General features: G+C 37.5%; 1 protein-coding gene across 2 annotated transcripts; it reads left to right on the top strand.

The window, feature by feature from the left end:
- Positions 1-6: 6 nt before the first annotated feature.
- LOC100893659 (receptor-type tyrosine-protein phosphatase kappa) lies at positions 7-27,253 on the top strand. 2 transcript variants are annotated; one of them, XM_030980719.1, is made up of 21 exons: positions 7-46; positions 2,123-2,182; positions 4,502-4,563; positions 6,120-6,189; positions 8,926-9,053; positions 11,298-11,671; positions 12,030-12,117; positions 12,407-12,483; positions 12,957-12,993; positions 14,851-14,948; positions 15,677-15,799; positions 18,984-19,132; positions 19,937-20,072; positions 20,306-20,458; positions 22,179-22,278; positions 22,866-22,942; positions 23,699-23,830; positions 24,349-24,471; positions 24,904-25,043; positions 25,396-25,531; positions 25,848-27,253. In XM_030980719.1, exons 3-21 carry the CDS (start codon positions 4,536-4,538, stop codon positions 26,154-26,156), a joined length of 2,478 nt encoding a protein of 825 aa, XP_030836579.1. In that variant the 5' UTR covers positions 7-46; positions 2,123-2,182; positions 4,502-4,535; the 3' UTR covers positions 26,157-27,253. The 2 variants fall into 2 exon arrangements, with proteins under 2 accessions (XP_030836579.1, XP_030836584.1); XM_030980724.1 differs by lacking the exons at positions 7-46; positions 2,123-2,182; positions 4,502-4,563; positions 6,120-6,189; positions 8,926-9,053 and adding an exon at positions 10,695-11,042.
- The last annotated feature ends 744 nt before the right edge of the window (positions 27,254-27,997 follow it).

Genomic DNA, 27,997 nt, shown 5'->3' with positions numbered 1-27,997 from the left:
ACAACATTTTTCATTCAATACTGATATTGGTATGCGAACCTGTCGAGTAAGTCAAGTTTCTTTACATTCATTATTCATTACTTGAAAATGTAGATCCAGTTTGTGTGTGATTGTGAGCTATTTACTTCTCAGTCTTGCAGAGTACACTAAAAAGTGCTTGTTTTTTGTTTTATTTGCCAACAATTTTGCAATAAATCAGGGATGTACAGTTATTATAAGCAATGTAGCATGAAACGTGGGAGAGCGAGAATACTTCCGGGTGCTTTTTTAAATATTAAATGCACTTAATCACTATGTAAAGAGAACGACGTGGAGCATTCTAAATCTTTCCCCACAATTGTTTCAAACCTTTTCCGTGTGGGGATGTTGGGATTAATTCAGAAAAATAAAAGGACGTGGACTACAGTGCGTATTAAAAAAGTGTACCCAACTTTGTTAGCTTCTAATAAAGCTACGATCACAATTGTTCGTACGAACGACATACGAACGATGCGTCCGTACGAATTCCAAAGTTCGTAGTGATTCGTAGATGGGGCATAATTTCTTACGTTCTGATTACGGAGTTCGTATAAACGCCGTTTAATTTTTCATTTTTTTCGTATTAAAGAATGCTCTGAGTTCTTCTTACGTCAGATTTATAGCCATCTTATGAGTTTGGGTTCTCGCAAGTTGGTCGTAGGTGTAACTGACGGCATTCTCAAGTCCTTCGTAAGAAAATGTTACCTTTAAAAAAATATATATATATATTGTCGGTTTGCAAAACAAGTGCTGCATAAATGGCATAAATTGTTGCTTACGAACGCCTTACGACTGCCAGGAGTCGTTCGTACGAAGGCCATACGAATCTCCGTTCGTAAGGCGTTCTTACGCCGTAAAAGCCCTCTCTTAAGTACTTGAAACGTTCTTATGATCATCGTAATAATTTGAGGCTTCTAGAATTTTCTCTCGACCCTATGAAATGTACGAAGATCCACGTGGTTCTTACGAAGTTATTACGACGCTCGTCGGCCGCCTTTCGAAGAGGATATTTCGTACGAGGTTGAACAAATCTTGGACAAGACCATCGACCAGTCTGCGAGCTTACGAAGTACGGTCCACGAATGGTCTACGATTGTTGGTTTCTTACGGCCTTCTTAAAAGGTTCTTACGAAATTGTCTGAAAATCGTTCGTACGGCGTTCGTAGCAGTTCGTAGTGGTATTTGTGACCGACCTTTATAAGAGTTATAATCTATGTGACATTGACTCATATTTCAATGTAAGAGATAACGTATACCCTGTCTAATAACACCATATTTATAATTGTGCTGCCAAGAATGATTGTAATTATTTTGTAGAGTTAATAAGACATTTCCAGTTTTTTATAAAAGAAAAGAAAACGACCGAGCAGCCGGCTTTTCAAAAAGTATTGTCTAAACCCTCTTGTTATCTCATTCCAAAAATAATCGCTCATTTAATCACTTTGACTATTAGGTAGTTGAAATGATTAAAATCTTGACCATATGTGCATCCCTTGTTTAAGGTAACCCTTCGCTTGAGTAATACAAAATAGTTACATTTTAACACCACATGTGTTACTACTTGCATTTGGGTTTAGTAACCTTTGAGTTTTCATTAAGCTATTCAAAATAATGAAAGGTTATCCTATTCACATTTAAGCAACGTTCTGTGAAAATCAAGATACATTGCATCATTTTAAACAACGATGCACTGAGGCACGGGGAATAATTTAACTATATACATTTAAGATCAAAGAAACACGTGCAATTAATGGCTGGTGTTAGTCACTTGTGGCAGATTCTTTTTGAATATGGTGCCATTGGATAGAAAACAAGTTACTGTTCATCATGAAATAAATTCCAAAGTCATATTAGTTATGAATTTTCAATTAGGAGCTACCAAAGTTGGGTACAATTTGTGTATACACACTGTATAACTTTAGAACATGGCTTATATGTATGATATTGTTAGTAGTGAGTTGATTTGGGTACACTGTATGTTAAGGCCTGTAATGCCAGTTAGTAGGCCTGGCTGGCTAAGGCGTACCAGCACAATTCATCATCGCTTCATTTCAAGTTGAGATCGTAAGTAATATATGCAAACGACATTATGATTGTTGTTTAGGTTTAATAGGACCCGCTGGAAATAGGCTCATAATCAGCTCTCACGCAGTCTTCCGACAAGGTATGTCTTATTTTATTTTATTCTTATTCAGTTCACATGCTTTATTCATATTCACATGACGAATATTGATGATATTTGATAATCGCTGGTTGTCATGTCGTGGTTCAGTGAATCTCTCTCTTTTTCTCTCTTTCCCTCTCTCTCTTTTCCCCCCTCTCTCTCTCTCTCTCTCTCTCTATCTCACTCCCTCTCTCTCTCTCTTCCTCTCTCTCTCTAGCACCCTCTCTCCCTCCCTCTCTCTCTTTTCAAGTGGATTCAAAGATGTTTACTTTCTTTTGAAATACGAAAGAAATAAGTTGACTCAATAATTGAGACTAGAGTTTTAAGATTGACTTTGGTCAAAGAGATAACGCTCGTGGAATTCAAATCATTTCTATTTTGCACTTAAAACTAGATTTGCAATATTATGATGGAGTTATTATTCTTGGACTTAATTGTCAATCAAACTTAATGACCGTTTGACTGAATAAGTGTACGACTTCCTGAATAACCAAATGTAATTGAATTTGTATTGTATTGTTTTATTGCATTCTTATTGCAGTTTTGTATCAGTGGATTGGGATTTGGATTGCAATTACAATGTTTGTAGGCCTACGCATAATTATGTCTAAAGCCCCACTGCACTACTGTACTTTCGCCCTCTATATAGCAAACAATGCCTATAATCGGTCACCGTTGGTCCCCCATGATCCCCTTTTTCTTATGTTATTTGAGATCTGATTTGGTGAGATAACCGCCTGTCAGTGACCACGCTGGGTGGTCTAATCCCTCCAGGCCAAAGTAGTACAGACGGGCTTAAGGAAAATATCTTCAGTAATTGATCATACCTGACACGAATTTCGGTACCAAATAGAATTTCACATTTTTTTTCCAGAATTTTTTTGTTGTTGTCTGCCCTTTAAAAAAAATGACATGTGCCAGGATACATGAAAGACAAATTTTATATTACATGAGTATTGAATCAGACATACGCATGCAATGCTGTTACTTCCTCATTGTATTATACTCAAAACGCATATGAAACCAAAAGTGAAGACGATCCTTGTGGTAAATGCGAGCAATAACTAGCATGATATGGCATTTCGTTAGTATATATAATTATGTAGTATTTAAATAAGATCCTCTTCCTTTCCCAACTAACATCTTTCATTTTCTCACAAGTTTGGTTTAATATCAGGGGAAAATTATTTGATTACCCACTACCAATTTACAAATTAAATTTAATAATCTCAGACCCTAACATAATTCAGATATTTCAGAGAGGGAGAGAGAGAGATATAGATAGAGGGGGAGGGAGGGCTGGGTGAGGTAGAGAGATAGAGGGAAAGGTGATACTAAGAATACTCAATCCCTGTCATATATATCGTTTGATGTGATATTTTTGTATGGAAATTCTTATGGTTGAACGTAATATATATATCTAAAGACATGACTTTGTCACTGTAGGGGTGGGGGGGGGGGGACGTCTTTGTTCTATTATAAACATTTCCGTCTCTAAATTTTGCCAATATTTCTACTATCAACATGTACAGTGTGATATATAAAAATCACAAATACTTTAGTGCCCGAATAAGAGATAATTTTTTTTTAATGTCTGTGTGTTTGTTTGCTTGCCAGTTTGTTCTTTACAAAATACTCAGGGGTGCCACGTACGCCTGTTATATCTGTTAAAGGTACTATGTCCCATTTGCAGGCTAAAAAAATGAAAAAGTTAAATTCCAACTGCATTTGAAAGATAATACTAATTTAGAACTTCCCTAAAAAAGGTGGGGCTTGAAAATGTCTTCAAGTTGGAAAATAACGACTATTAGTTGTCAAATCTACTTTAGGGCTATAGAGCCCAAAAGTAATAGTCTTGATTTCCATTTATAGTACCGAATGGTCATACGTTTTATGCTGCGCAAAGATTCAATCAGTTTGATCTTGGCCATCACAAGAAGTGGGTTATTGATGTAGACAAATGCTCATGTACCCTTTACAACTCTTTTCATGTATGTTAATACCAAAGAAGAAAAAAAGCCAGTCAGTCACTCAATAGTGTCCGACAGTGAAGTCTAGCAAGTAAACAGGTTTTCTTGCATAATTTGAATATAAGGACACTGCTAACGTTTAAATCTCACAGATAGGACAAACATGACATATTCATAATTCCTGCAAAGTTCTACAGAATTTGAGGTTGGCTGCAAAAGGGACATAGTACCTTTAATATGTAACAAGTTAATTTTCGAATATAATTGTAATTATTCATGATATTATTATTGTTTTCATTATGATCATGCTACCGCAGTAGATATCTTGATTTTGTTTCACATTCTTTAGTTTGGAAGCTTGACCGAGAGATAAGCAGTCCATCATGGTATCTATCTCTTCACATATATCAGGTATAGTAATTGTCATTTACTAGACTTGTCTAATCTTACTTGATTACTGGAACGTCAGAATAAGCTGTCGAAAGCAACTAGGCCTTTACAAGTTGAATGAGTGTTATCATTAACGTATAATGGTCAGATATTCCTACTACATGCTTCATGTTAATGGAATAAAAGGCCTCTGAGAAAATGTGCATTGTTAGCACGGTTTTTATAACACTACAGTCTATTGGCGAAAATGAGTATGGTAAAATCGGTCACTCAAAGATAATTACTTTTTGAGGCACTTCATGATCATTTTGAAGCGTAGTTTTTTTTAGGGCTTCAATATTACACCATATCATCACAGACACTGATAACACGTATGGCCATGCATCTCAGATTTGTAAAACTGGAAACACTGTTAAACAATATTTGACGTTCATGTCCTCCTTTAATCACGTGCTTATGGGGTTTCGATATAACTATATTCATATTAAACTTTCCCCCTGTCCACACACAACATTTTCCGTGATTAGCTATACCGTTTCGCGATAGTGATACCGTTTCGCGATAGTTTTACGATGAAATTGTGTGTGTGGACGCTCACTAACGATACGTCGTATAACGAAACTAGTCTAACGAAACGCAGGTTTGGGCATCGTTTCGAACTGAAACTCAATAAATCACGCCTAATCACGAAAATGTTGTGTGTGGACAGGGGGAGAGTAACTAGTGTAACTAACTGGGCGGGGCTTAACGTGACCTCGAGCGAAAGGAGACCAGACTGTAGAGTTTCAGGATTACTTTCTTCTGTTTATGGACATCCTTGAATTTATACGATGATTATTCATATGAAGTTTCTTGTGTGTGGACACTTTGAAATTTATACTATGATTCTTTATACGACGTTTCGTTATAGAGTTTCGGGATAAATTGTTTTGTGTGTGGACACGCTGTTTATGTGTTTCATTAAATCTGTGATTAAGCTGTCAAATAATCTGGAATCAAATCACGTTTGGGTGCTGGGACCCGTTTCACAAAGCCCTTTTTCAATGACAAATGACAAAATTCAATGACAAATCTGCTGATAACCAATCAGAAGCAAGGATTTCAGTAGCTTATAACAAAAACTGTCATTTGTCACTGATGACAAGTTTTGTGAAACTGGGCCCTGGTCTGACTCTAATTTGACAGTCAAACGCAATTCCATAAATCTAAAGCAGAGCCTAGCTAGCTGTAATCTCTGGCCCTGAGCAGCTACAATACAGAGCCTATGATGTTCAGTAGACCGTGTAGTTGACATAGTCTCTTATTTCAGACTCTGCCATGTACTATATAGTTATGACTTACAATGGTTTGAGTCTGCATGCAAACTATATACACCTGTCTACAAAGGCCACATTTGTTGCTTTCCTTGAAAATGGTTTCTCATTGAATCATGTACTAAAGGAACCTGTCTACAAAGACCACCTGTCTATGAATGGCCACTTTTTGTGTTTCCCTTGGGCGGTCGCTATAGACAGGTTTGACTGTAGTTGGCTTCAACCGATTGATTTAGATGTATTTCATCTATTTTTACCGTACAGGCTTGCAATTAACAACCATTGCCGTATGCCTACTGTGTGTCATCATCATTACGTTACTATGGTGCGTGTGGTAAGTACATGTATGTCCGTGTTATATCATGCTTAAAATCGCTCTGTCACATTCTGACATTCCGACATTACGAGCTCTCACTGCGAAATGATATATCTGGATAGATCAAGAAGTAGGAGCAAAGTCACTATGAACATGACTGACAAAGAAAGCGGACAAAATATACAGTTCCTCAGTTAGACAAAGGAACATCCCTTCACTGCTATTATGTAAAAATGTGTAGAACAGGTGTCACATGCATATTCACCTGTTCTACACATTTTTACATAATAGTGAAGGGATGTCTACCTGATCTGAGGAACTGTATATTTTGTCCGCTTTCTTTGTCAGTGATGTTCATAGTGAGTGTAACCCCTAGGTCGTATCAGGAATGGGGAAGAGTATTTCTTCATATCTACGATGGTGAGAGCCCCAAATATTCACAGTGTCTTGTCAGCTTGAGTCTATGGCGATCTCATTATGTCTCTATTACGGTCTTATGGCGTCCTCATATGCGACCGACGCGAAAGACCAGGGAAAGTAATTTGGGAATTATCGGGGAGACTCTGGAGATCCAGCAAATACAGCTTATCGGACATGACATTTTTACTTTTTTGTGTGTTTTAAAAAAAAATATTAGATTGCACATAGGCAGAGCTAAAGTTGAGCGTAATGGACATTACACTTTTGTCCACTTTTTTTTTATAGAATTTTATATGTTTGCTTTAGATTGCTCATTGATTTGGTTATATAAACCTTTTATATTTAGTCTTTGCTACATTCACTGCAATAAAATACCAAAAATTGAATTTCACATGCTTTTAGCTTGAAATGATGAGAACTAATAACAGGATTCGACCTTTTGACCAAAATCATTGTTGCCAAGTTTTGCCCCCGGCAAAAGTGAGATTTTAAGATAATTATACGTAGGCCTACACGAACTTCAAAATATCGATAAACGAATCAAATGCAGCTTTTTCTACTATTTCTTTCGATATTATCATTAAGCTTGAAAAGGTAGCCCAAATATTCCTGGACTTATCGCCGATTTATGATTGTTTTTTTTATTTTCCTTGGAATTGCCCATGCCAAGCAGATTAGATATAGCGCCACCTACTACAATCGGATAATCGTCAGAGTGCTATTTCACAAAAGTGCAAATGTTAGATTCAAGAAAACAACATTCACAAATTCTTCTTTAAAGCCCCATTGTCCTACTTGTAGCTACTTGCTCCCTCTATATAGAAAACTTCCCCAATCGGTGCCTGTTGATCCCCCATGATCCTCTTTTTCTTATGTTAGTTGAGAGCTGAGTTAATGAGATAGCCACCTGTCAGTGACCTCGCTGTGTGGTCTAATCCCTTCTGGCCCAGTAGTATTGATGGTCTTTAAAAAAAACCTCATATTCGTCACGTTTCACGACGCTTGTAGCCTTTTTTTGTATACTATGGATATAGCCGAGCGGCTAAACTAACCAGCGCTCATCAAGCAGGTTAGTACCGGGCTAGGATTCGAACCTCGTACCTTGTGATCTACAGTCTGTTGACTTTTTCAGTAGACCAACAACTTCTCGTAGGCTTATCTTCTTAAATGAAAACGAAAACAAAATACAAAATATAATTGATAAAGATTGATATAAAAATTTATTGACGGATGGGGTTCTGTTCAAGTGGATGGCATTATTTCCTGATACATTGCACTTCAGTATTAACACACGGGCAACTATTTTAAGTTCGTGCGAAATCAATTCCGAGTGCAAAACTGGATCAAAGTACATGTCAAACAAAATGGCCTATATTCAAACCGCCTCCGAATCATCCGATGAAACCTTGTTTGTTTGTTCGTTTGTTTTTATTTCCGAAATCCATATACACATACAAGTTTTAAAAAAACACACATATAAAACACATTTCAAACGATAAGAAAATAAGTAAATGTGTAAAGTATAGACAAACGGTTGGATAGCCCATACATTTAATTCTTGCCTAATCTTTCTCAATTTTTGCCTAGTCTTTCTCAGTCTCATCGGTGCGACCAGGATATAAATGGAAACATTATAGATTAACATGGTTAACATAAAAAGTTAAATAGAACATACACACACACACACATATATATATATATATATATATACAAATAGGTTAGAAGGCGAGAAATCCAAACAAGCCCTAATTTAGAAGAAGAATGCGAACAGAAAAAGAATTAGATGAAAAACAAATCAGTTGTATTTGTTTGCTATTGAAAGTCAAACATGATATTACAAATATTATAAACTGCTTTTGAAATTATAGTAAGTTGGTTTATAATTATAGTTAATGCCCTTCCGGATCCAAACAGAGATTGATTTGAACCCAGAAACTTTTTATACACTGCACCTCTTCTTTTATATATTGCTCTTTGTTTTCCAACCTGGTCAATGAAAACCTATAACTTGCATGACAATCAAATAATATGAAATAATGCAACAATCTCCTTAAACATTCAGGCCATTAACCATGAGGTAATTATATTTGATCGTGGGAAATATGATTACGGAAATGTGTGTAATATGTAACAATCTCCTTAAACATTCAGGCCATTAACCATTAAGGTAATTATATTTGATCGTGGGAAATATGATTACGGAAATGTGTGTAATATGTAAATCTATTTATAAGTGTACAACTTAAATGACTTATTTGATCAGTCGAAGAGAAGTACCACTTATTCAGACGACTCGGTAACTATGGTAACTCTGATTTATTCTTACAAAAAAAGGATAAAACGACACCGGAAACCAAGACGAAGGCAGAGTAAAATCGATATGGAGTATGCTGTCAAGTTTACTTATCCGCGAAGACTGACTCACTCTAAAACGGGTAACGGGGATGCAATCACAGTGACTGGTATGTATCACTTTGAAAACCGCTTCCTCTAAAAAGGCATTTTTTTATTAAAATGCCTTGATGTCTGATACTTTATTTATTGCCATACAATTAATAATATTTTGTAAACTTGCAAACATTGTTGATTAACATGTAGTTGTTAAGCTTCTACCAACCTTAAATTTGTTATACAAGCTTTCGTCCACTCCTGTGGATTTTCTCAAGTTAAGTGATCAGTCTGAGTCACATGTTTGCTTCGCTGCACTGCCTGGTGTCCTGTGATCACTGGATCAAAGATCGGTAACAATAGGTACCCAGAGTCCCTGTTTAGTGATGGCTTAATTCTCTTAATCCATATGGACTCTTTCACCTTTCTTGCCCAGAAGTTACTTTCAAAGTCTATTATGAGGGCATCCTCCCATGCAATGTTATGTCCTGTATTGAAGGCGTGTTCAGCTAATGCTGAATGGGATGGGTTGCTCAATCTGAGGGCTCGTTTTGTGTTATTTTAGACGCTCATTAAGAGTTCTGCCAGTTTCCCCAACATATGAATTGTTACAGTCTGTGCACGTAATCTTGTATACAATATCTGTCTTTTCCTCTCTTGGGATTTTGTCTTTTGGGTGGACCAACCATTGTGTTAGGGCTGCTGAAGGCAACACTGGTGTCCTTGTCTTGGAATGCTCGTTTCAGACGAGAGGATGTAGTGTTGACAAAAGGCGAACTACTCTGTTGTTCACTTCTTCCTTTCCCCCCCTTTTTTTTTGGGGGGGGGGGGGGTCTTAGTTCTTATTCTGTTCTTCGCTCTTTGTCTCATCCATGCTGGGTATCCACAAGACATAAGCGCCTTGTCAATATGTTGGAATTAACTCTGTAGTGCATCATTGTCCGAGGTTACATTTTGAGCTCTCAGATACAATGAGCTAGCAACTCCAACCTTTGTGCTGAGGGGGTGGTCTGATTCGAAGTTCAAATAAGAATCATGCCCCCACCTCCCTAGGATATGGTGGAGGTACGTTGATGACACCTTTGTTATCATTGATCATCAGCATATTGACGAATTTACTAATTACATCAATAGCATCGACCAAAACATAAAGTTCACCGTTGAGGAAGAGGTTCAAAGGTCACTGAACTTCCTGGACACAAAGGTCTTTGACCTGTCAGATTCCATCGCCGTGTACAGGAAACCAACCCACACTGATTCTTATTTGAACTTCGAATCGGACCACCCCCTCAGCACAAAGGTTGGAGTTGCTAGCTCATTGTATCTGAGAGCTCAAAATGTACCCTCGGACAATGATGCACTACAGAGTGAATTCCAACATATTGACAAGGCGCGTATGTCTTGTGGATATCCAGCATTGGATGAGACAAAGAGCGAAGGACAAAATAAGAAATAAGATCCCCCTCCCCACCCAAAGGAAAAGGAAGAAGTGAACAACAGAGTATAGTTCTTCCTTTTGTCAACACTATATCCTCTCGCCTGAAACGAGCATTCCAAGACAAGGACATCAGTGTTGCCTTCAAAAGCTCTAACACACTAAGAAGTAGGTTGGTCCACCCAAAAGAGAAAATCTCAGGAGAGGAAAAGACAGGTATTGTGTACAAGATTACGTGCACAGACTGTAACAATTCTTATGTTGGGGAAACTGGCAGAACTCTTAATGAGCGTCTAAAAGATTACAAAAGAGCCCTCAGATTGAGCAACCCATCCCATTCAGCATTAGCTGAACACGCCCTCAACACAGGACATAACATTGGATGGGAGGATGCCCTCATAATAGACTTTGAAAGTAACTTCTGGGCAAGAAAGGTGAAAGAGCCCATGTGGATTAAGAGAATTAAGCCATCACTAAACAGGGACTCTGGGTACCTATTGTCACCGATCTTTGGTCCAGTGATCACAGGACACCAGGCAGTGCAGCGAAGCAAACGTGTGACTCAGACTGATCACTTACTTTGAGAAAGTCCACAGGAGTGGACAAAAGCTTGCATAACAAAATTAAGGTTGGTAGAAGCTTAGAAACTACATGTTATCATTATCCCCCAACTGATGATAGTTTTCTGTATCATTATTGATTTATATTATTTGTTCCATTGTTACACTCTTGTAATACCTTGTTACCTCCACGGAGATTATAGTCTAGGCGTAAAACGGAGGGATACATGATGTATCTATTAATAACTATTAAATGAAGCCACCTTGTGTATAGTTAGCTAATCCCGTTGTTATGCTATCACATTGAATATTACACGATGCAGACAAAACTGCGGGGATTGTATGTATCACCCAGAGCACTCCGAAGGTTGAACCACGGTCTGACAGCCTGAGACCAGCCCACTCTCATCCTCCAATGGATGCAGCCGGTTCTCAGGAAACACAGGTCCTCGACTTCAAGCATAGGGAGGAGGAGCCATCACCGGGTTGTCAGGGAGATGAGCAGAGAAAGGAGGATGTTGCTGAGGTCGACGAGATGAAGAGGGAGGATGAATCAAAAGGCTTCAATCATCAAGAAGACATGGAGTCCTGTGGACATACAGAAGAAGCTACCATCGGTCCTGTATCAGTCGAGGAGTTCGCAGACCATGTCAAGATAATGAAAGATGACAGTACAACTTTCGACGATGAATGGGCCGTAAGTTATCTTCAACTCAGAATAACCAGAATGAATGGGCACATTAGTTAAATATATACATGCGTGTGGTGCGCTTTAATGATTCTGTTAACACTAGATCATATGTTTCCCCTTACCTCTTGTAAGTATAGGTACATACTTGGGTTGCATTTTGGTTGAATTTGCCATGATAATGGAAAACCAAGAGACTTGATCAAATTATTTTTAATTTTCATTTCATTCATTTGTCGAACGAACATAACTGATTTGCCCATCACACAAATTAAACGCTTCGACATGTTCTTAATAAGTTTATAGAGAGAGGGAGAGAGAACTGCGTCATAAGATTTATAATCTGTTGTCATGTTTAATTTTACAGCGACTATACGACCACAGATACAAGTTACAGACCTTTGCAATGATGGAAGCAAACTTCAAGAAGAACCGCTACAAAAACATTCTTCCTTGTGAGTCAACAACTTTTCTACCGAAATCCTAACATGTAATTTATCATCGTTAAAGAGTTTGTTACTCAGGTAGAACTGTTTTTGTATTTGTGTTTAAATTAGAAAATTAGAAAAATGCTCGTACGTTAATGATCTTTAAGGGAATTAAGTTGAGAAAGTTGTAGCACAAACTTATCTCTATACGTTATCAATAACACACAAATCTTTATTCTTCATGTCTTAAGTTTTTACTCAATCTCGTTTATTTATTCGATATCAATGATCTGATTAATCATATGCTTATTTGAAGATGACCACGCTCGAGTGATTCTAGACCTGATCGGTGATGACCCTCACAGTGATTACGTCAATGCTAGTTACATCCAGGTAAGTGAGGGCTCTTAAAAAAACACATGCCATTTAAAATATGAGATAAAGATAACATGTAAAAAGTTGATGTATCTTTAGCAAAGTGTTTTATTGAGGTGAAAAGGGTCTTTATATCTTTCTGGTTTGATCCCGCTAACAAACAAGAATATGTGTCTTCTTTATAGGGAAATGAAGTGCATATGCAATGCCGGTGGTCAGGAACGGTTCTATGATAACTGTTTTATTTAGGGGGGGGGGCTTGGGGTTAGGGTGTCTTGCATTCATTTTCTACACGTGCCTCGCCTTTTTTTTGGGGGGGGGGGGGATGGAGTTGAAATGTTTTTGTTTGTGGGGGAGACCTCGACACCGCAGCTTGAGCCGCCCAAAATCCCTCAAGAACCACTAATGATGCCTGTTGCACACGAGGTACATTATCAATACATATATTATACATTTTATTATCAATAACCTTTTTAAATATTTGTTTGCAGAGTTTCTCAAAGGAAAATACCTACATCGCATCACAGGGTAAGCAAAGCGAGAGAAGGTTGAGTTCTGGGAAGAAGTGAAAAATATTTGTTAGCGTATTATCATTTTTATTATGAAAGTGTGGAAGAACATCAGATAAAACATGTTTCCTGAAAAACATGGCTCTTCAAATGCCTTCATATTCTAAATATGTCATGTAACATCGTAAAATCGGGACGAATTCTTACGCCACGTATTCGTGTTGTCCCATATACATCTTTCTGTGTACAGTGTTTGTAACTTTACCCAAGCTTGGCCAAATTTCTTATCATTTTGATGGTTCCAGAACCTTGCAATACACACGAATACTTATATGCTAGATGATAAACCTTTTCTGGTCGATTCCACACCATTTCTCTCACAATGCAATCGCATGACCGGAACTCAACTTCATCTTTAAGAAGTATAAAACAAGTCATGTGGTTTGATTGAAAAAGTGCAATCTTTAAAGTTATGGACCAAAATGCAAAAGGAATAACCCACTTCAAGGAGGATGCTCTACCCTCCATCAGAATGATGCAGCCCCATGTTGGTTCTCACATCATATAAGCTTACTAGCTTGTTTTTTTAAATACTTGCACTGGACTTAGCATATTTTACTGTAAATCAATAAGTGCTTTGTCCACACACCACTCCAGCAATTAATGTCACTCATTGTGGTTACTCGCCTCACCTACCATCCCAGTATAGCTTCCTGAGTGAGCTGCCAAAGGGATTACCCAACCAAGTACCAAGTACCACATTATTAGAAAAAGATAACACCGTATTGTAGAGTTGCGTAATGTCTGAACACTTCTTCAAACTTTCCCCAAAGCTTTATGAGTTAATTACCAAACTAAAGTACGAACTTGTAATTGTTATAGTTGTGGAATTGAATTAATGAAAAAGTCCCAATGCGTGAAGTACAACCTTAGCATGTTTATAAATCCCAACTGCCCTAAATCATCGTTTGATTTTAAATGTTTGACTAGAGATAGCTGGTGTAAAGTTGTCAAAATGTTATAGGGAAGTTTAACATTTATTTCCACGTTTAAAAACAATCTTTTAAATATGACAGTGTGACATGTAACACGAAGTCCATCCTGGCATCAAGTTTATTGAAGAAGGTGCAGAAGTATAAAAGTTCAAAGAAACCCAATATGGGAAAAGTTCTGAAACGTGGACGTTAATATGGGTAGATCAAACACAAATTGATCACTCTGTGACTTCGCTTGAGATCATTTTCCTCTTAAATTTTCATCAGGTATTCATAGATTTAAGTTTTTCTACCAACAAAAATAAATTATTTTTTCTATAGACAAGCCTTTTTTTTTGCTTCAACGATTAGAAATCCAGAATTTTCGGACATCCTATGTTCATTATGCTTTAAACCTTCACTAACACATTTCTATCATTTCGTCCTTGTTTTCACGAAGTGACGGTAGTGAGGAAAATCGTAATGCAAAGTGAATGCATTTTTTTTTCACTACCGTCACTTCGTGAAAACAGCGACGATTTATTGTTGTTGTTGTTGTTGGTGGTGGTGGTGTTGTTGATGCTGCTTATGTTATTAGAGCCACGTTGATATCTATGCTCTTCTCCCGTTATAACCAGAAAATTTAGACAATTAATTTTGTTATCATAATACACTACAGAATATTTTTTTGTGGGGCGGGGGTGGGTAACAAACATTCATGACTTCAAGGTCCCCGAGAATGTGTCGCATACAACTATAGAGATATCAGCTCCGCCCAATAAAATTTCTCTCTTCCCCCCCTCTCTCTCTCTCTCTCTCTTCCTCTCTCTCTCTCTCTCTCTTCCTCTCTCTCTCTCTCTCTCTGTCTATCTCTCTCTCTTTCTGTCTTTCTATCTATCTAGGACCTAATGTGACGTCAATAGCTGATTTTTGGAGGATGGTTTGGCAGAAAGAGGTGGAAACTATTATCATGGCAACCAATCTGGTAGACAAGGGCAAGGTAACATGTGCATTATCTTAAGTATTATCCTTTCTTCCTCATTGTAGTCCATATGCATTCACATTGATTCTTAACCTATATATATATATATATATATATATATATATATATATATATAAATCATAATTGTCAGCAATCTCTCTCTCTCTCTCTCTCCCTCCCTCACTCTCGCTACCTAAATACGGGCTGAGATCATGAACGGTTTTTCCAATCACCCCTTCAAATTCACTACTGATGGTTATTACGTTGATATGATTTGATTCAGATAGCATAAAGCATGTCTTGGCACTGAATTACAAAAGAAAAAGGAAACAAACATATAATTATATTACCCTGATATAGTAATTGTATTGAGGATCATGTTGTGCCATAAATTATATCAATTTAGCTATTACAGATATGTGATATTGTCTTTTGTTTGTTGATGTATTCGATTTCATATTTTCACCACTTTTGAATGCATTTACGTAATTGTGTGAACTGCAATACCATTTCGCGGCTCAAATCAAAATTCGGTAGTTTACGCACTCATAATAAGGACTTTTAGATTCTGCACGACGAGAACACAGACTGCCCTTTTAAGGCAATGTGACGTCATTGCCAGTGTCTTAAAAGGACGTCACATTGCCTTAAAAGGGCAGTCCACGTTCTCGTCGTGCAGAATCTAAAAGTCCCTATTATTTGTCGTAAAAGACTAAATCTTACAGATACAATGTTTGTCGTTACAGATCAAATGTGAGAAATACTGGCCTGATCAGGGTGAGGAGATGTATTTTGAGGACATAGTAGTGACGTGTGAAGCTGAGGTTCATGGCATACATGACGCCAGACGATCGCTTGTTCTTCACAAGGTATATCACTAAAACAGAATTTTATTCCAAGTCACTATGAACATTACGGATAAAGAAAGAGGACAACATATACAGTTCCTCATTCTACCCTCAACAATTGCTGTGGTAGACAAATGAACATCCCTGTTCTACACAATTTTACATAATAGCAGTGAAGGGATGTTCCTTTATCTACCACAGCAATTGTTGAGGGTAGAACGAGGAACTGTACATTTTGTTCTCTTTCTTTGTCCGTCATGTTCATAGTGAGTCCTTCCTAAAGAATTCAGGAACAATACTCGTTCGTATTGCTAATCCTGTGATAACATGCAGGGCCTCCATGTGCATGATGATTCAAACGCTATAATCTGATAAATAAGTGACAGATTTCTTCTCCTGTAGTATATTTTCTCCTCTACTTTAATCCTCCCCCGTCTATCTCTCGCTGTCACTCTCTTTCTCTCTCTCTCTCTCTTCAATTTTTGCTTTTAATTTTCCCTTTAATTTTCCCTCCTATCTTCACCCAATCTTTCGGTTTCTACTTTCTTTGTTTATACACTTTTACAATTGTGCTGTAACTTCCCCCCCCTAAAATGAGAAGACTAAAGCCGCCATCACAGCAAACTTGTTCTCAATACGTTCTGGAAAATGTTGCCAAAACGGGCTCAAACTGTGTGCGAATGGAGTTGAAAGTAGTAGCAACTGTTTACGATCTGTTTAAGAACTTCATGGACAGGCTCAGACTGGCTGTACAGGAGACTGCTCTAGAACTTTAAGCCTGTTCAAACTTGTCCCCGTCCTGCAATTAGACGGAGCGACAACGTACTTAAAATAAAAAGGAAGTACTACAAACAGACTGATTGCCGTACTATGAACGGAATCGCCGTACTTCGATCCTACTTGGAACGTGTTACAACGTGCTGTGGTCGAACATCAATTAGCAGCAGCTATAATTATGCCCCCTTCGTACCAGACTAGTTCTCACTACGTCCCGGAACCGTCCTAGAAAATCCTTTAAAAAAGGGTAATGGTCGGGTTAGAATGTGTAAATAATGTGTATAATACGAATCTCAATACTTCCATCTCGTCTGTACCCCGTTCACAGTCAGTTCACATCAAGTTCAGATCGGGTAGATTTGCCATTTCCAAGCAGTCCAAGCCCGTCCGTAGAGTTCTTAAATAGATCGTAAACAATTGCTTCTACGTTCACTCTGTTCGCGCACAGTTTGAGCACATTTGGCAACATTTTACAGACCCAAGTGAGAACTAGTTTGGTGTGATGGGGGCTTCACTTGAATGTGTTGATTTGCACAGTTTGAATCGTTGAAGTTGAACGGGACTAATGAATGGCAAGAACGCGCTGGGGTCTTATAACCATTGAGCCAGGACGTGCTTCCACACGCTTTAGGAGCGCGTTCGAACGCACTAAAAGCGAGATGAGGACGAGCTGAACTATCTCTGAACTTGTTAGAATGGGTTTGGTCGTATTCGGAACGAGTTAGAACTAGTTAATAAATCAGAAGCGGATCTAGAGGGGGGGTTGGGGGGGGGGGGGGTTGCAACCCCCCCCCCCCCCCCAAAAAAAAAAAAAATCCGGGGACCATTTTTTTAAATCTTATCTTTTTTTTAAAACTTGTAATCTTATTTTATTCTATTTCTATGTATTTATTTCATTTATTATTATTATTATTATTATTATTATTATTATTATTGTTATTATTATTTCTTTTTGGGGGGAGGGGGGGGGGGGTTGGGCGAACAAATGTCACAGAGTCCCTTGCCCCCCCCCCCCCATCAGCTTTTTTGAGGACACGGGCCACCGCCGAAGTGACAAGCTAGGCCAGCGTTGCCGATTCTCATCCCCAAAATCCCCACATTAAAAAAAAATATAAAAAAATTGGGGGATTGTTGAAGTCTTTGGGGATGAAAAATAAATATTTGGGAATGAAAATAATATTGAGTTTTATGAAAAACGAATTTGGGGATTTTCTGTCAAAATTTGGTAACTTTGGGGATATTTTAAGTGTCGTTTGGGTGGGGATTTTGTGAAGATTTAACCTGGCAACGCACGCTGAGCTGGGCTGCTCATTTCCTGGATTACTTGTTCAAGTTGCTCACTTTTTTATCAGTCTGGTCTGAGTGTAGTGACAAGCAATATGGAAGCAAACAGGGCAAAGAAGTTGCGGCAATCCAGTCTCGCATCTTTTTTTTACTGGAAGGTATGTTTGAATCATGCAAAAAAGTTGGCATACAGGGTAAATTACCATACATGGGGGTATAATACGGACGTGTTGTAATACTACAATTTGAGTAAATAAAACACATCCAGCGCCCACGCTTCGCGGGGAAACAGGCGCGGATCTACGGGGGGGGGGGGGGGGGTTTAGGGGTTTAAACCCCTCCCTTGGGCGGCCCAAAAAACAAACCAAAAAAAAAAGGGGGGGGGGGGAAAGGAAAAAAAAAAAGAAAAGAAAGAAAAAAGAACGCACGCTGGAGAGAAACCCTTTCAAGTGCAAATATTGTGAGAAGATATTCAACTCATCTGGTAACTTAACCAAACACATGATAACTCTGGATATAACTGTGTATTTAACTGTTACTTGATTTAAAAAGACGTTATCATGCACTGCTTTTTATGGTCTCCATTGTGTTTAATAGATGCCAGGAAAACATCACTTACGGGGTTCAAATAAACACCAAAAAAAAAAAAAAACGTGGTGAGAACTAGTTTGATGTGATGGGGGCTTTAGCTAACAATACATCTCATTGTAAGCACCAGTTTAAAAAAAAAAAAAAATCCCGTTTGCATACTCGGGAATGGAGAGAAAATTCAAGCATCAAGAGATAATTGAATACTAGCATGTTGTTCAAGTTTATGTCACTGCCCCCATACATCAGTATAACAAATGTGCTTTCACCCCTACCCTTCCCCATCCTCATCGCCTTTGCTGTCACTATGAATATGACGGACAAAGAAAGAGGACAAAATATACAGTTCCTCAGGTAGACAAAGGAACATCCCTTCACTGCTACTATGTAAAAATGAGTAAAACAGGTGGATATGCATGTGACACCTGTTCTACACATTTTTAGATAATAGCAGAGAAGGGATGTTCCTTTATCTACCTGAGGAACTGCACATTTTGTCCTCTTTCTTTGTCCGTCATGTTCATAGTGTGTATCTTCTTTAACACATACTATATAGGACGAGGAGGTTCGTTGCTTGGATCACTTTCATTTCACTCGGTGGCCAGATAAAGGAGTGCCTAGGAACGTATCCGTACTACTCAGATTCATCCAAGAGGTCAATCAGTCACGTGATGATAAATCTACACCTCTATTGGTTCATTGCAGGTACATCATCAGGAGCATATACAACATATTATTTCATTTGAGAATATGGCTTGAGAAAGAGAATGAATGTAGGGTAACCATTAATATTGTGTGCATTGAGAGATGTGTTTCCTGGGGGGTGTTTCACAAAACTTGTCATCAGTGACAAATTACAGTTTTTGTTATAAGCTACTGAAATCCTTGCTTCTGATTGGTTATCAGCAGATTTTTCACTGATTTTTGTCATTTGTCATTGAAAAAAGGCTTTGTGAAACGGGTCCCAGGAGTTACGACTTTAGAAGTTACATGGAGATTTCTATACTGAACGACAGGAGAATGACAAATACTGTCATAAATATGATCGTGTGACATTTGAGTAATGCTTGTAAGCTTGATGATACTGTAAAAGAAAAGTGCCTATTTGTTCGCTAACCTTGAAAAGGTTGACATTCATTTTCAGGGGATAATTCCTCTATGCTCATTGCTAAAATAGAACTGGGAGTGTTTCACAAAGGTCCTAAGTTGGACTAAACAATTATGGAAAGCCGTTAGCATCTTTGAAGATATTTAAAAAAAAACTTATTTTAAAAGGCATAACATGTTGTTCCAAATCATTCATATTTTCTAACATCAAGGAGCTTTCATCTTCTTGAAGTGGAATTCATGAAAAATCTAAAATGCTCTAATTTTTGCTTTTAAATATATTTGATTAAAAAAAATGGATCTCTCAGTGTTAAAGTCCGAGTTAGTTTCGACTTATGATCTTTGGGAAACATCCCCCAACCTGGTGTTATAGTGAGATAGTTATTATCTGTTTATCCCTAGTGCTGGCGTGGGTCGTACAGGAGTGGTGATCGCATTGGATAATGAGATGCAAAGAGCCAAACAAACTGGATTTGTTGATATCTTCAACTTCGTTCGAGCGATGAGACAACGCAGACCGCAAATGGTTCAAACACCTGTAAGTAGCCAATAGCAGACATATGTGTCCCAGTTGTTTTGATTTCACGAACGCATATCCTTAATTCTTCTTTCAACTACATATACGTAATACATTAATCAGTTTATAATGTGTGCGATTCTGTGTATGTAGATTTTCTTTTTTCTGGTCTTTCTTCCTGTTTGTTGTTTTCATGATTATATTTACATTTGCTCGAATAACCAATCGTTAAACCGTGTTGTGTTATTCTTTAGGAACAGTATGAATTCATCCATGACGCCATGTTGGAATTTCTTGTCGGCCATGACACTATGATACCACGTGATCGATTCATCGAACATTTCGCTGACTTGCGGACCAAATCAGATCAAGATGTCACCTTGACTAAACTAGACCAAGAATTTGAGGTACAGTAATACGGACATTGACTTTGAGAAGACTGGGTGAAAGCGAATATTTTCTTTACAAGTGAAACTTTTTCTAGGAAGTCTAACATTCAAAAGTATTGTCCTAATGGCGGACTGATGAATTCTAATAGGGCAGGATAAGGAGAGCTGAGGTTTTTGTTTTCCGTTCGTTACTGTGCCATGGACCAGTGATGGCTCAGCAATAGAGTCGCTGCCCGGCAAGCAGAAGATGGCAGGTTCAAAACCCGCTTGATCCAAGATTTTTTCTGACTTGTTTTCTATTACCAGATTTCTTTACAACAATTGAAATTTCTCCCAGGAAGCTTAACATTATCGGCGTTGTCATATAGGTTTCTAGATTCATAAATCTTATAAAATAAAACAAATTAATAGAAATTGTACATGAAAGGAAACCAAAACCTTCATACTAAGTTACTTTTATTGTAAAGTTTAAGATGTTTGAAAAATATCAGTGAAAATTTGAACAAAATCGGGCAAGGATTAAGGAAGTAAGAGCTTTTTTAAATTACTAGTCACTAGAGGGCGGTATTCAATTTGATGACATCATCTGTAAATAACTCTCCATGCCTTTTGTACATCAAATTTCATGTTTTTCCTTCTTTCTTGTGATTGAGATAATGTACTCCCCTGAAAGCAAGATATAGAATGCAAAATGATATTCTACTTCACATGTTATGAAGTCGGATCAAGAACACAAATAAATATGAAGAAAACAAAAAAAATTGTGAAATTTTATGTACAAAAGGCATGGAGAGTTGTTCAGAGATGATGTCATCAAATTGAATACCGCCCTCTAGTGACTAGTAATTTAAAAAAGCTCCTAGGCGTTGTGGCGTGCGCCTGTAATCCAGCTAAAAAGTGGAAGTTACAAACTGATTCAGCCGAGGACGCAGGTTCGAAACTGAGTCACGTCTTTCGGATGGTGACGTTTAAAGGTCGGTCCCAGACGTAAATAATCATATCTGATTGATACACGTCTGTAAAAACCCAATACACACACACACACACACACACACTCTTACTTCCTTTATTCCTTGCCCGATTTTGTTCAATTTTTCACTGATATTTTTCAAATATCTTAAACTTTACAATAAAAGTAACTTAGTATAAAGGTTTTGGTTTCCTTTAAGATCTGTCTTTTATGAAGAGTAGGTCGTTATTGACTGTTTTAGATGAAAATAATGCTCGAAGTGGGGGAAGAATATAAGAAGGAAGAAAGGTCGAAAATAATGAAGAAATAGAAAGGCCATGTCATTGTAGAAAACTGGAACAAACTGATGGAGCAATCAACGTAATATAAATTCAATATTTCACAGGTGCATGCCTGTGAAGGCGTAATGTCGAGAAACCAACTGGGGTTGACAATTAGAAGAGATTCAAATATTAACTTTGGGCCACTATGAATCATGCCCTTAGATGACGTAGGGGCGGATCTAGCTTTTTGCCAAGAGAGGGGTTCGACCCAGTGGCGGATCCAGGATTTTCCCCAAATCGCGCCGTTATACTGTTTTACTCCCCCCCCCCCCTTTTTTCCCCCTTTTTTCTTTTTTCCTTCACTTGGCTGCCCAAGGGGGGGGGGGGGGATGAACCGCCGAACCCCCATAGCACCCTAGATCCGCCCCTGGGCTACTAATTACCACGTTTAGTAAACTACTGCTATACTGTCATGGGGCCTAACTCTAAGTTTTCTCTCTTCTAGATCATGAACAAAGTTTGTCATGAGCCACCGATGGACGCCACCAACGTTGGAAAACTGGAAGAAAACGCATCAAAGAATCGCTACCAAAACGTCTTGCCTCGTAAATATAATTTCAAACATGGTTTTAGTCATAGACATCAATCACCGGGGACGGGGGCAGTACCCCGCCCCCACTGGTTACATTGTGTACATAACTCACCCCACCCCCGGACTCATAATTTGTTCATTCTGAAATCCTAATTTTTACGGTTTCCCAGGCCTCTTTTAATTTCCTTATTTTGTTCTTTCTTTGTAATTATCTTCTTTGCTGTTGAGAATAATTGAATTGAATATCAGAACAAGGTATACATACTCGTCTAAATAGCAATCAGGAGAACACACTGTAGTTCCCGTAGCCAGACACATTTGTTTTTACATTTGAATGCAATAAAATGTCATTGAGATTTGATGAATAGATGCGTGAAACAAGGTCATAATTCAGCACGTTTTCCTATAGATAGAAGGGCGGTGAATTACATTATCTTGTATATGTTTAAAATGTTTTTGAAAATATGAGTTTATGGTTGATCGATTTCTAGATTTAAAATAATGATTTTGAATAATCACTGATTCAATTTCGTCAATCGAGATTAACTGTTGTTTGTATTAGTGATATTTCAAACATTTGAACTATTTCTTAATGTTTAGGAGATACACATCGGCCTCTGTTAATATCCTTCAGTACTGATACATCCACCCAGTATATCAACGCAACATTCTGTCAGGTAATTTTCTTTTCGACATCATTTAATAATAAGAAGGGAAACATATCTAAGTAATATCATACACTTTTAATATTTCCTTCCTTGTCAACGCTAAGTGAGTGAATATAATTACAGATATTGGAAGGGAAACATTGTCATATGTCCTTGTAGGCTTATTTTTCGGTATTTCATTTTTTTAATTAAAAATGAAAACTTTAAAATGTGTCTCACCCCAGGGGGGGGGGGGGGGCTATACTTGCGAGTGTGCTTTATAGTGACAATTTTTTGTGAATTATACATATTATTTAGCGAGGTCGCCTTCAGACTCAAACAAAATAAAAAGTTGCATGGCTATATAAACTAAAGTGAACTGTACTAAAGTGATGGGATTAGGCAGTGCTAAATGATTATTTAGATTTTTTTTCCGTCATGTTTGGGGAATGGTACGGCCCCTTTCAGCATTTGCTTCCTTATTAAGAGAGGGAGATGAGAGGGAGAAACAGAGGCAGATGGGAAGGGGAATGAAGTTTAATTCAAATAGAGCTTAGATTATTATTACTGTCAGTTCTCGTTTTTATGAAGAAATGGAAAACGCACATTAATCACATGCTATGTAGATCAGGAGGTTTCAATCTCGTATTGAATTATCGTATCGTATCGTATTGAATCGTATATTATCGTATTGAATCGTATCGTATCGTATCGAATCGTATATTATCGTATCGTATTGAATTTTACTTGTATAGTATGTAAGAATGGAAAGTGAATATCTTTCAGGGCTACAAAGATCGTGAAAAGATAATCACAACACAGATGCCTCTATCACAGACTGTTACTGACTTTCTTCGACTGATATACGACTACCGTATCAGTACCATCGTCATGCTCAACGATCTCTCCAAAGAAGATGTGAGTAAATATTTCATCTTTCATTGTCCTACTTTACATTACCCCTCCCCCTCGATTTAACTCTCGTGTAATAAAGATCAAGATGAAGAAATAGAACAGAGACTGTACATGCTACTAAAATGCAACTTACAACTGTAAGCTAATTCTCAGATGGTAGAGATGCAGACATTTTGAGCATATGGTTGTTTTAAAGAATAGCCTATCCATCAGACAGTATAGTCTCCTGTCATTACCTCTCTTTACCAATGTTTATATGCGCAATTGGTAATTGAAAGCGGTTTATTTGAAACCAAAGTATATAGGTCGAGGTGATATCAGTCAAAATTGTAAAGTATGTTCTGTAATCTTTCTACCACTGGGGTTCCCCATGCTATCATCAACGCAGAAATTTAAAGTGTCTTCCTTTATCTTTTCAATCACGGAACGAATTCAACTGAACTGCCACGTATTGACTTTTTTTCGGTATGAGAATAATGTCTAATCTGCATGCGGTATATTAACCAATGGTGTTTTGACAGGCTTCTTCTATTTACTGGGATGAGGCCAATCCAAACATCAAGCAACCTTTCTCCATGAATGTACTGGACACAGTGGAATCTGAGCATTGGACAGAACGTACATTGGAACTCAAACACAGAAAGGTATGTATTTGGCTTTCATAATCACACTTCTCAAACTTGAGTAATATTCTAGGTATCAAAATACGTCAAAGTATGATACAAATGATACGGACGATCCATATACCATGAATTATACAAGGTGGAGGATTAACAAAAAGATTTGTAAACTAGCCTTTCTTTCTTTCAATTGTTGTTATTAAGAAAGTAATAATCTGAAACATAATATTACATGGTGTGTGACTTAAAGTAAACCATCCTACAGACCGAGTCGTTTGCTGGTCTCTCCATTTATGCATTTTTGCTACAAAATATTTTATTACTAAAACTTACGAAAATTGAGATTTACAAAAATATTAACTAATGTGAAGGACAACAGTATTATCACTATAAGTTGGAATTTCTCATTATATGAATGTCTTAAATTAGTTCTTTATTTTCACGTCAATACGATAGAACACAAGAATCATCCAACATTTCCAGTTCTTATCATGGAAGGAAGTGGACTCAGTAGACTTCTACCAAACATTACTTGACTTCATGAACAATGTAACGAGCCAGCAAGGGGGCGATAGCCCAGTCCTTGTACACTGTCTGTAAGTATCAATCTCACTGACTAATTCCCGATTAGCATCTTCCTAAATAAAGATTTACACTGTGTTACGCTTAAAGTTGTTTTTAATTTTGAATAACGATAAACTAAAACTTAAGGGCATAGATTTCTGCCTCATAGATGTCGTACTGTACTTCTGGAAAGAGGATCTATATGTCGGCCTATAATAATAATAATGATGATAATAATAGATCACATTTATAACGTCCCTGATACGTTGTTTCTAGGCGCAGTGGTGATGTTGTCCCAGCAGTCATTAAGTGAAGCGCTGTCCTATACAAAATTAATTTTAAATCAATTTGTTTGAATATCCATTTCCAATGAACAAACTACAGGAATGGCGTTGGACGGACAGGAGTGTTCTGTGTAGTCAAGATGTGTCTAGATCAACTGGAGGTTGAAGACGCAGTCGATGTTTTTCAGATCGTGAAGGCTCTGAGACATGACAACTTCCAGATGATACAGAGTTTGGTAAGTTGAGCATTTCTTTTGTTCTAATTTCAATTTAATAGATTTTCAAGGCTTCAATTTGGTTATCATTTTTAATCATGACATTATACTGAAATATCATTTTGGCAAAGTTAGAGAAACGACAACGAGCACATCTTATAAGAATATGAGTTTGTGATTCAAAATATCGTGGATGGCTGGTTCAGAATATTGCCACATAATTTTGTACGCGTAAATATTTACAAGCATCTCGGGCTTGTTGACTTGCTCATGATTTATCTAAAATTGGAATGCTTTATTCAGGGAGTTTCTTTCATTTTGTTTCACTATCTTTTAGGAGGATTATAAGTTGTGCTACCGCATTTTGAATCATCTGATGGCGATGTCACAAGAGAACACTCTACAATCCGGTCAGGAGTTTGACATGGAAAAGGATGACGGTCTATCGGAGAGTGTATCGACAAGAACGGGTGATGAAGACTGTGAAGATGTTGAAATTGATCCCATTGAGTACTACGCTCATAACGACGATGATATACAGGATGAAGACGCGGATGAAAAGGAAGGATTACATGACCTCGAGAAATCTCTAACAAGAGATCTTCACCTTTCCGAGTTCGATGAGGTGACCATTACTAAGCTCTAGTAGTCTTATCACAACAGTTCCGATTCCTTATTGTCAAAGGGAAATGATTTTATGTGTTAATTTTGTGTATGTTTGTTCATGGAGCTACTACTAAATAGTTCCATGGTTTGTTTAACGTTCGATCGCGTCTCTTGACCAACCTTTAAGACCTTATTGTCAGACGAACCCTGCTTCGAACCCAGACCATTTAGTAGGCAGATTGGAGAGCAGATTCCTAAACGCTTCTAGAATAATTTTTAAAAACATCCTATCAAGGTTCTAGGCCTATGATTGGTCAACAACTGCAGACAAGAATTCAACACTGATCGCTGGGCAATATAGCAAAACATATTGAGCGGGCATAGTTCTATTTACGCGTACATTCCAATGACGCAATATATGCACTTGAAATTAGTATTAAATACGCTTAGTATTTCTTTCAGATTGGTAATAAAATTGCCCTATATTAATAGGTGCATTTACACTGTAACCAAAAATCGTCGATATTTTCTTACATTCTGGTGTTTCGCCGGTAGCTGTATGCAACTAGACGAAAAATCGAAATCGAAAAATCCACCTATGTAGTGTGGACTTTTGAAACGCTTGCCGAAGTTTCACGGATTTTTGCAGTGTAAATGCAAACTTCGGTAAGATACCGATTTTTGCTCACGTGACTCTTCTCGCTTCTGTGCTAACGTACATACGCAAGCAGGACACCGACGAATAGTGCATACGCACTACTCACACCGAATTCGGTATGAGCAAACTTCGACGGTTTTTAATGGGTTTTTCGAAAAGGTGATTGGGGTGTGTAAATGTGCCTACTGAATACATTTTGAACGGGGTATTTTGTCAAAACTGTGCACCTCAAAGCAGCCACTCTTTCACTGCTTTGAGAGGCGTGTAGCGGATGGGGATATATCGGGGACGCGTGATCGACTTTCAAAGAAGATTAATATGTAGAGTGGATAATTAACATGAGGCTATTAATATGGATATTTAACACTATGTAATTCATGCTATGAAGTGATATATCTCAAAATGTCTTGAAGATTGTATTTCAGTTTGTAGGCATGTTATTTGTACTCTGTAATACAGGCAACAAACTGTCTTACAATCAAAAAGTCTGGATGTAGGATTAGGTTGACGAAAACTTCAATGTTTTGTCTAGTAAGAATGAAATGTGAAATATAAGGTAATGATGTAAGAACTTGTTAGAAGGAATTATGCACTATGGATGAAGTGAATTATGAACAACAATAAACACAATCATATAGGGTAGGTGTGGGAATTGGAGACCCTTAATTTGCATAATTTACATAAACATGAAAATGGTTACACATGCAGAAAGTTTTGTATTCTCTTCAGTAACTTCTTCTCTTTATTTGGTAACAAAATTGTGGTCATGATGTAACTGATTAATAAGATAACAAAGATTAATTACGTCATCAACAAAGATCTCTCATTACCTACATGTGTAGGTAATAAGGGACAGTTAAAAATCAAGACATTTTAAATACAATTTGAATGAAAATGGGATTGTTATACTTAGTTCAAACACTTTTTGAAAGAGATATATGCAGCCAATGAACTTACTGTAATTTTGAAGCGATTTTAAAACAATGCGGCAAAAAATATTTTTTAGTTTGTTGTTTACAGTAATAAAGGTGCTTTAAATTATGTTTAAAAACTTTCAGAATAATGTTCTGGCAATGTGACTTTTACATTGATCAAACTCACAGCATAGCAACAACTTTTAAAAATGAAATGCATTCAAATTAGAATGGTGACAAGAACAATCAAATATGTTTCATGATAGTGCATTTTAACATTAAATGAACAACTGGGGGAAAGTAGGCCCC

This window comes from Strongylocentrotus purpuratus, unplaced genomic scaffold (genome assembly GCF_000002235.5).
Source record: "Strongylocentrotus purpuratus isolate Spur 01 unplaced genomic scaffold, Spur_5.0 spur5_contig_820, whole genome shotgun sequence".
Lineage (NCBI taxonomy): Eukaryota > Metazoa > Echinodermata > Echinoidea > Camarodonta > Strongylocentrotidae > Strongylocentrotus > Strongylocentrotus purpuratus.
This window is presented reverse-complemented; position numbering and strand designations above follow the sequence as displayed.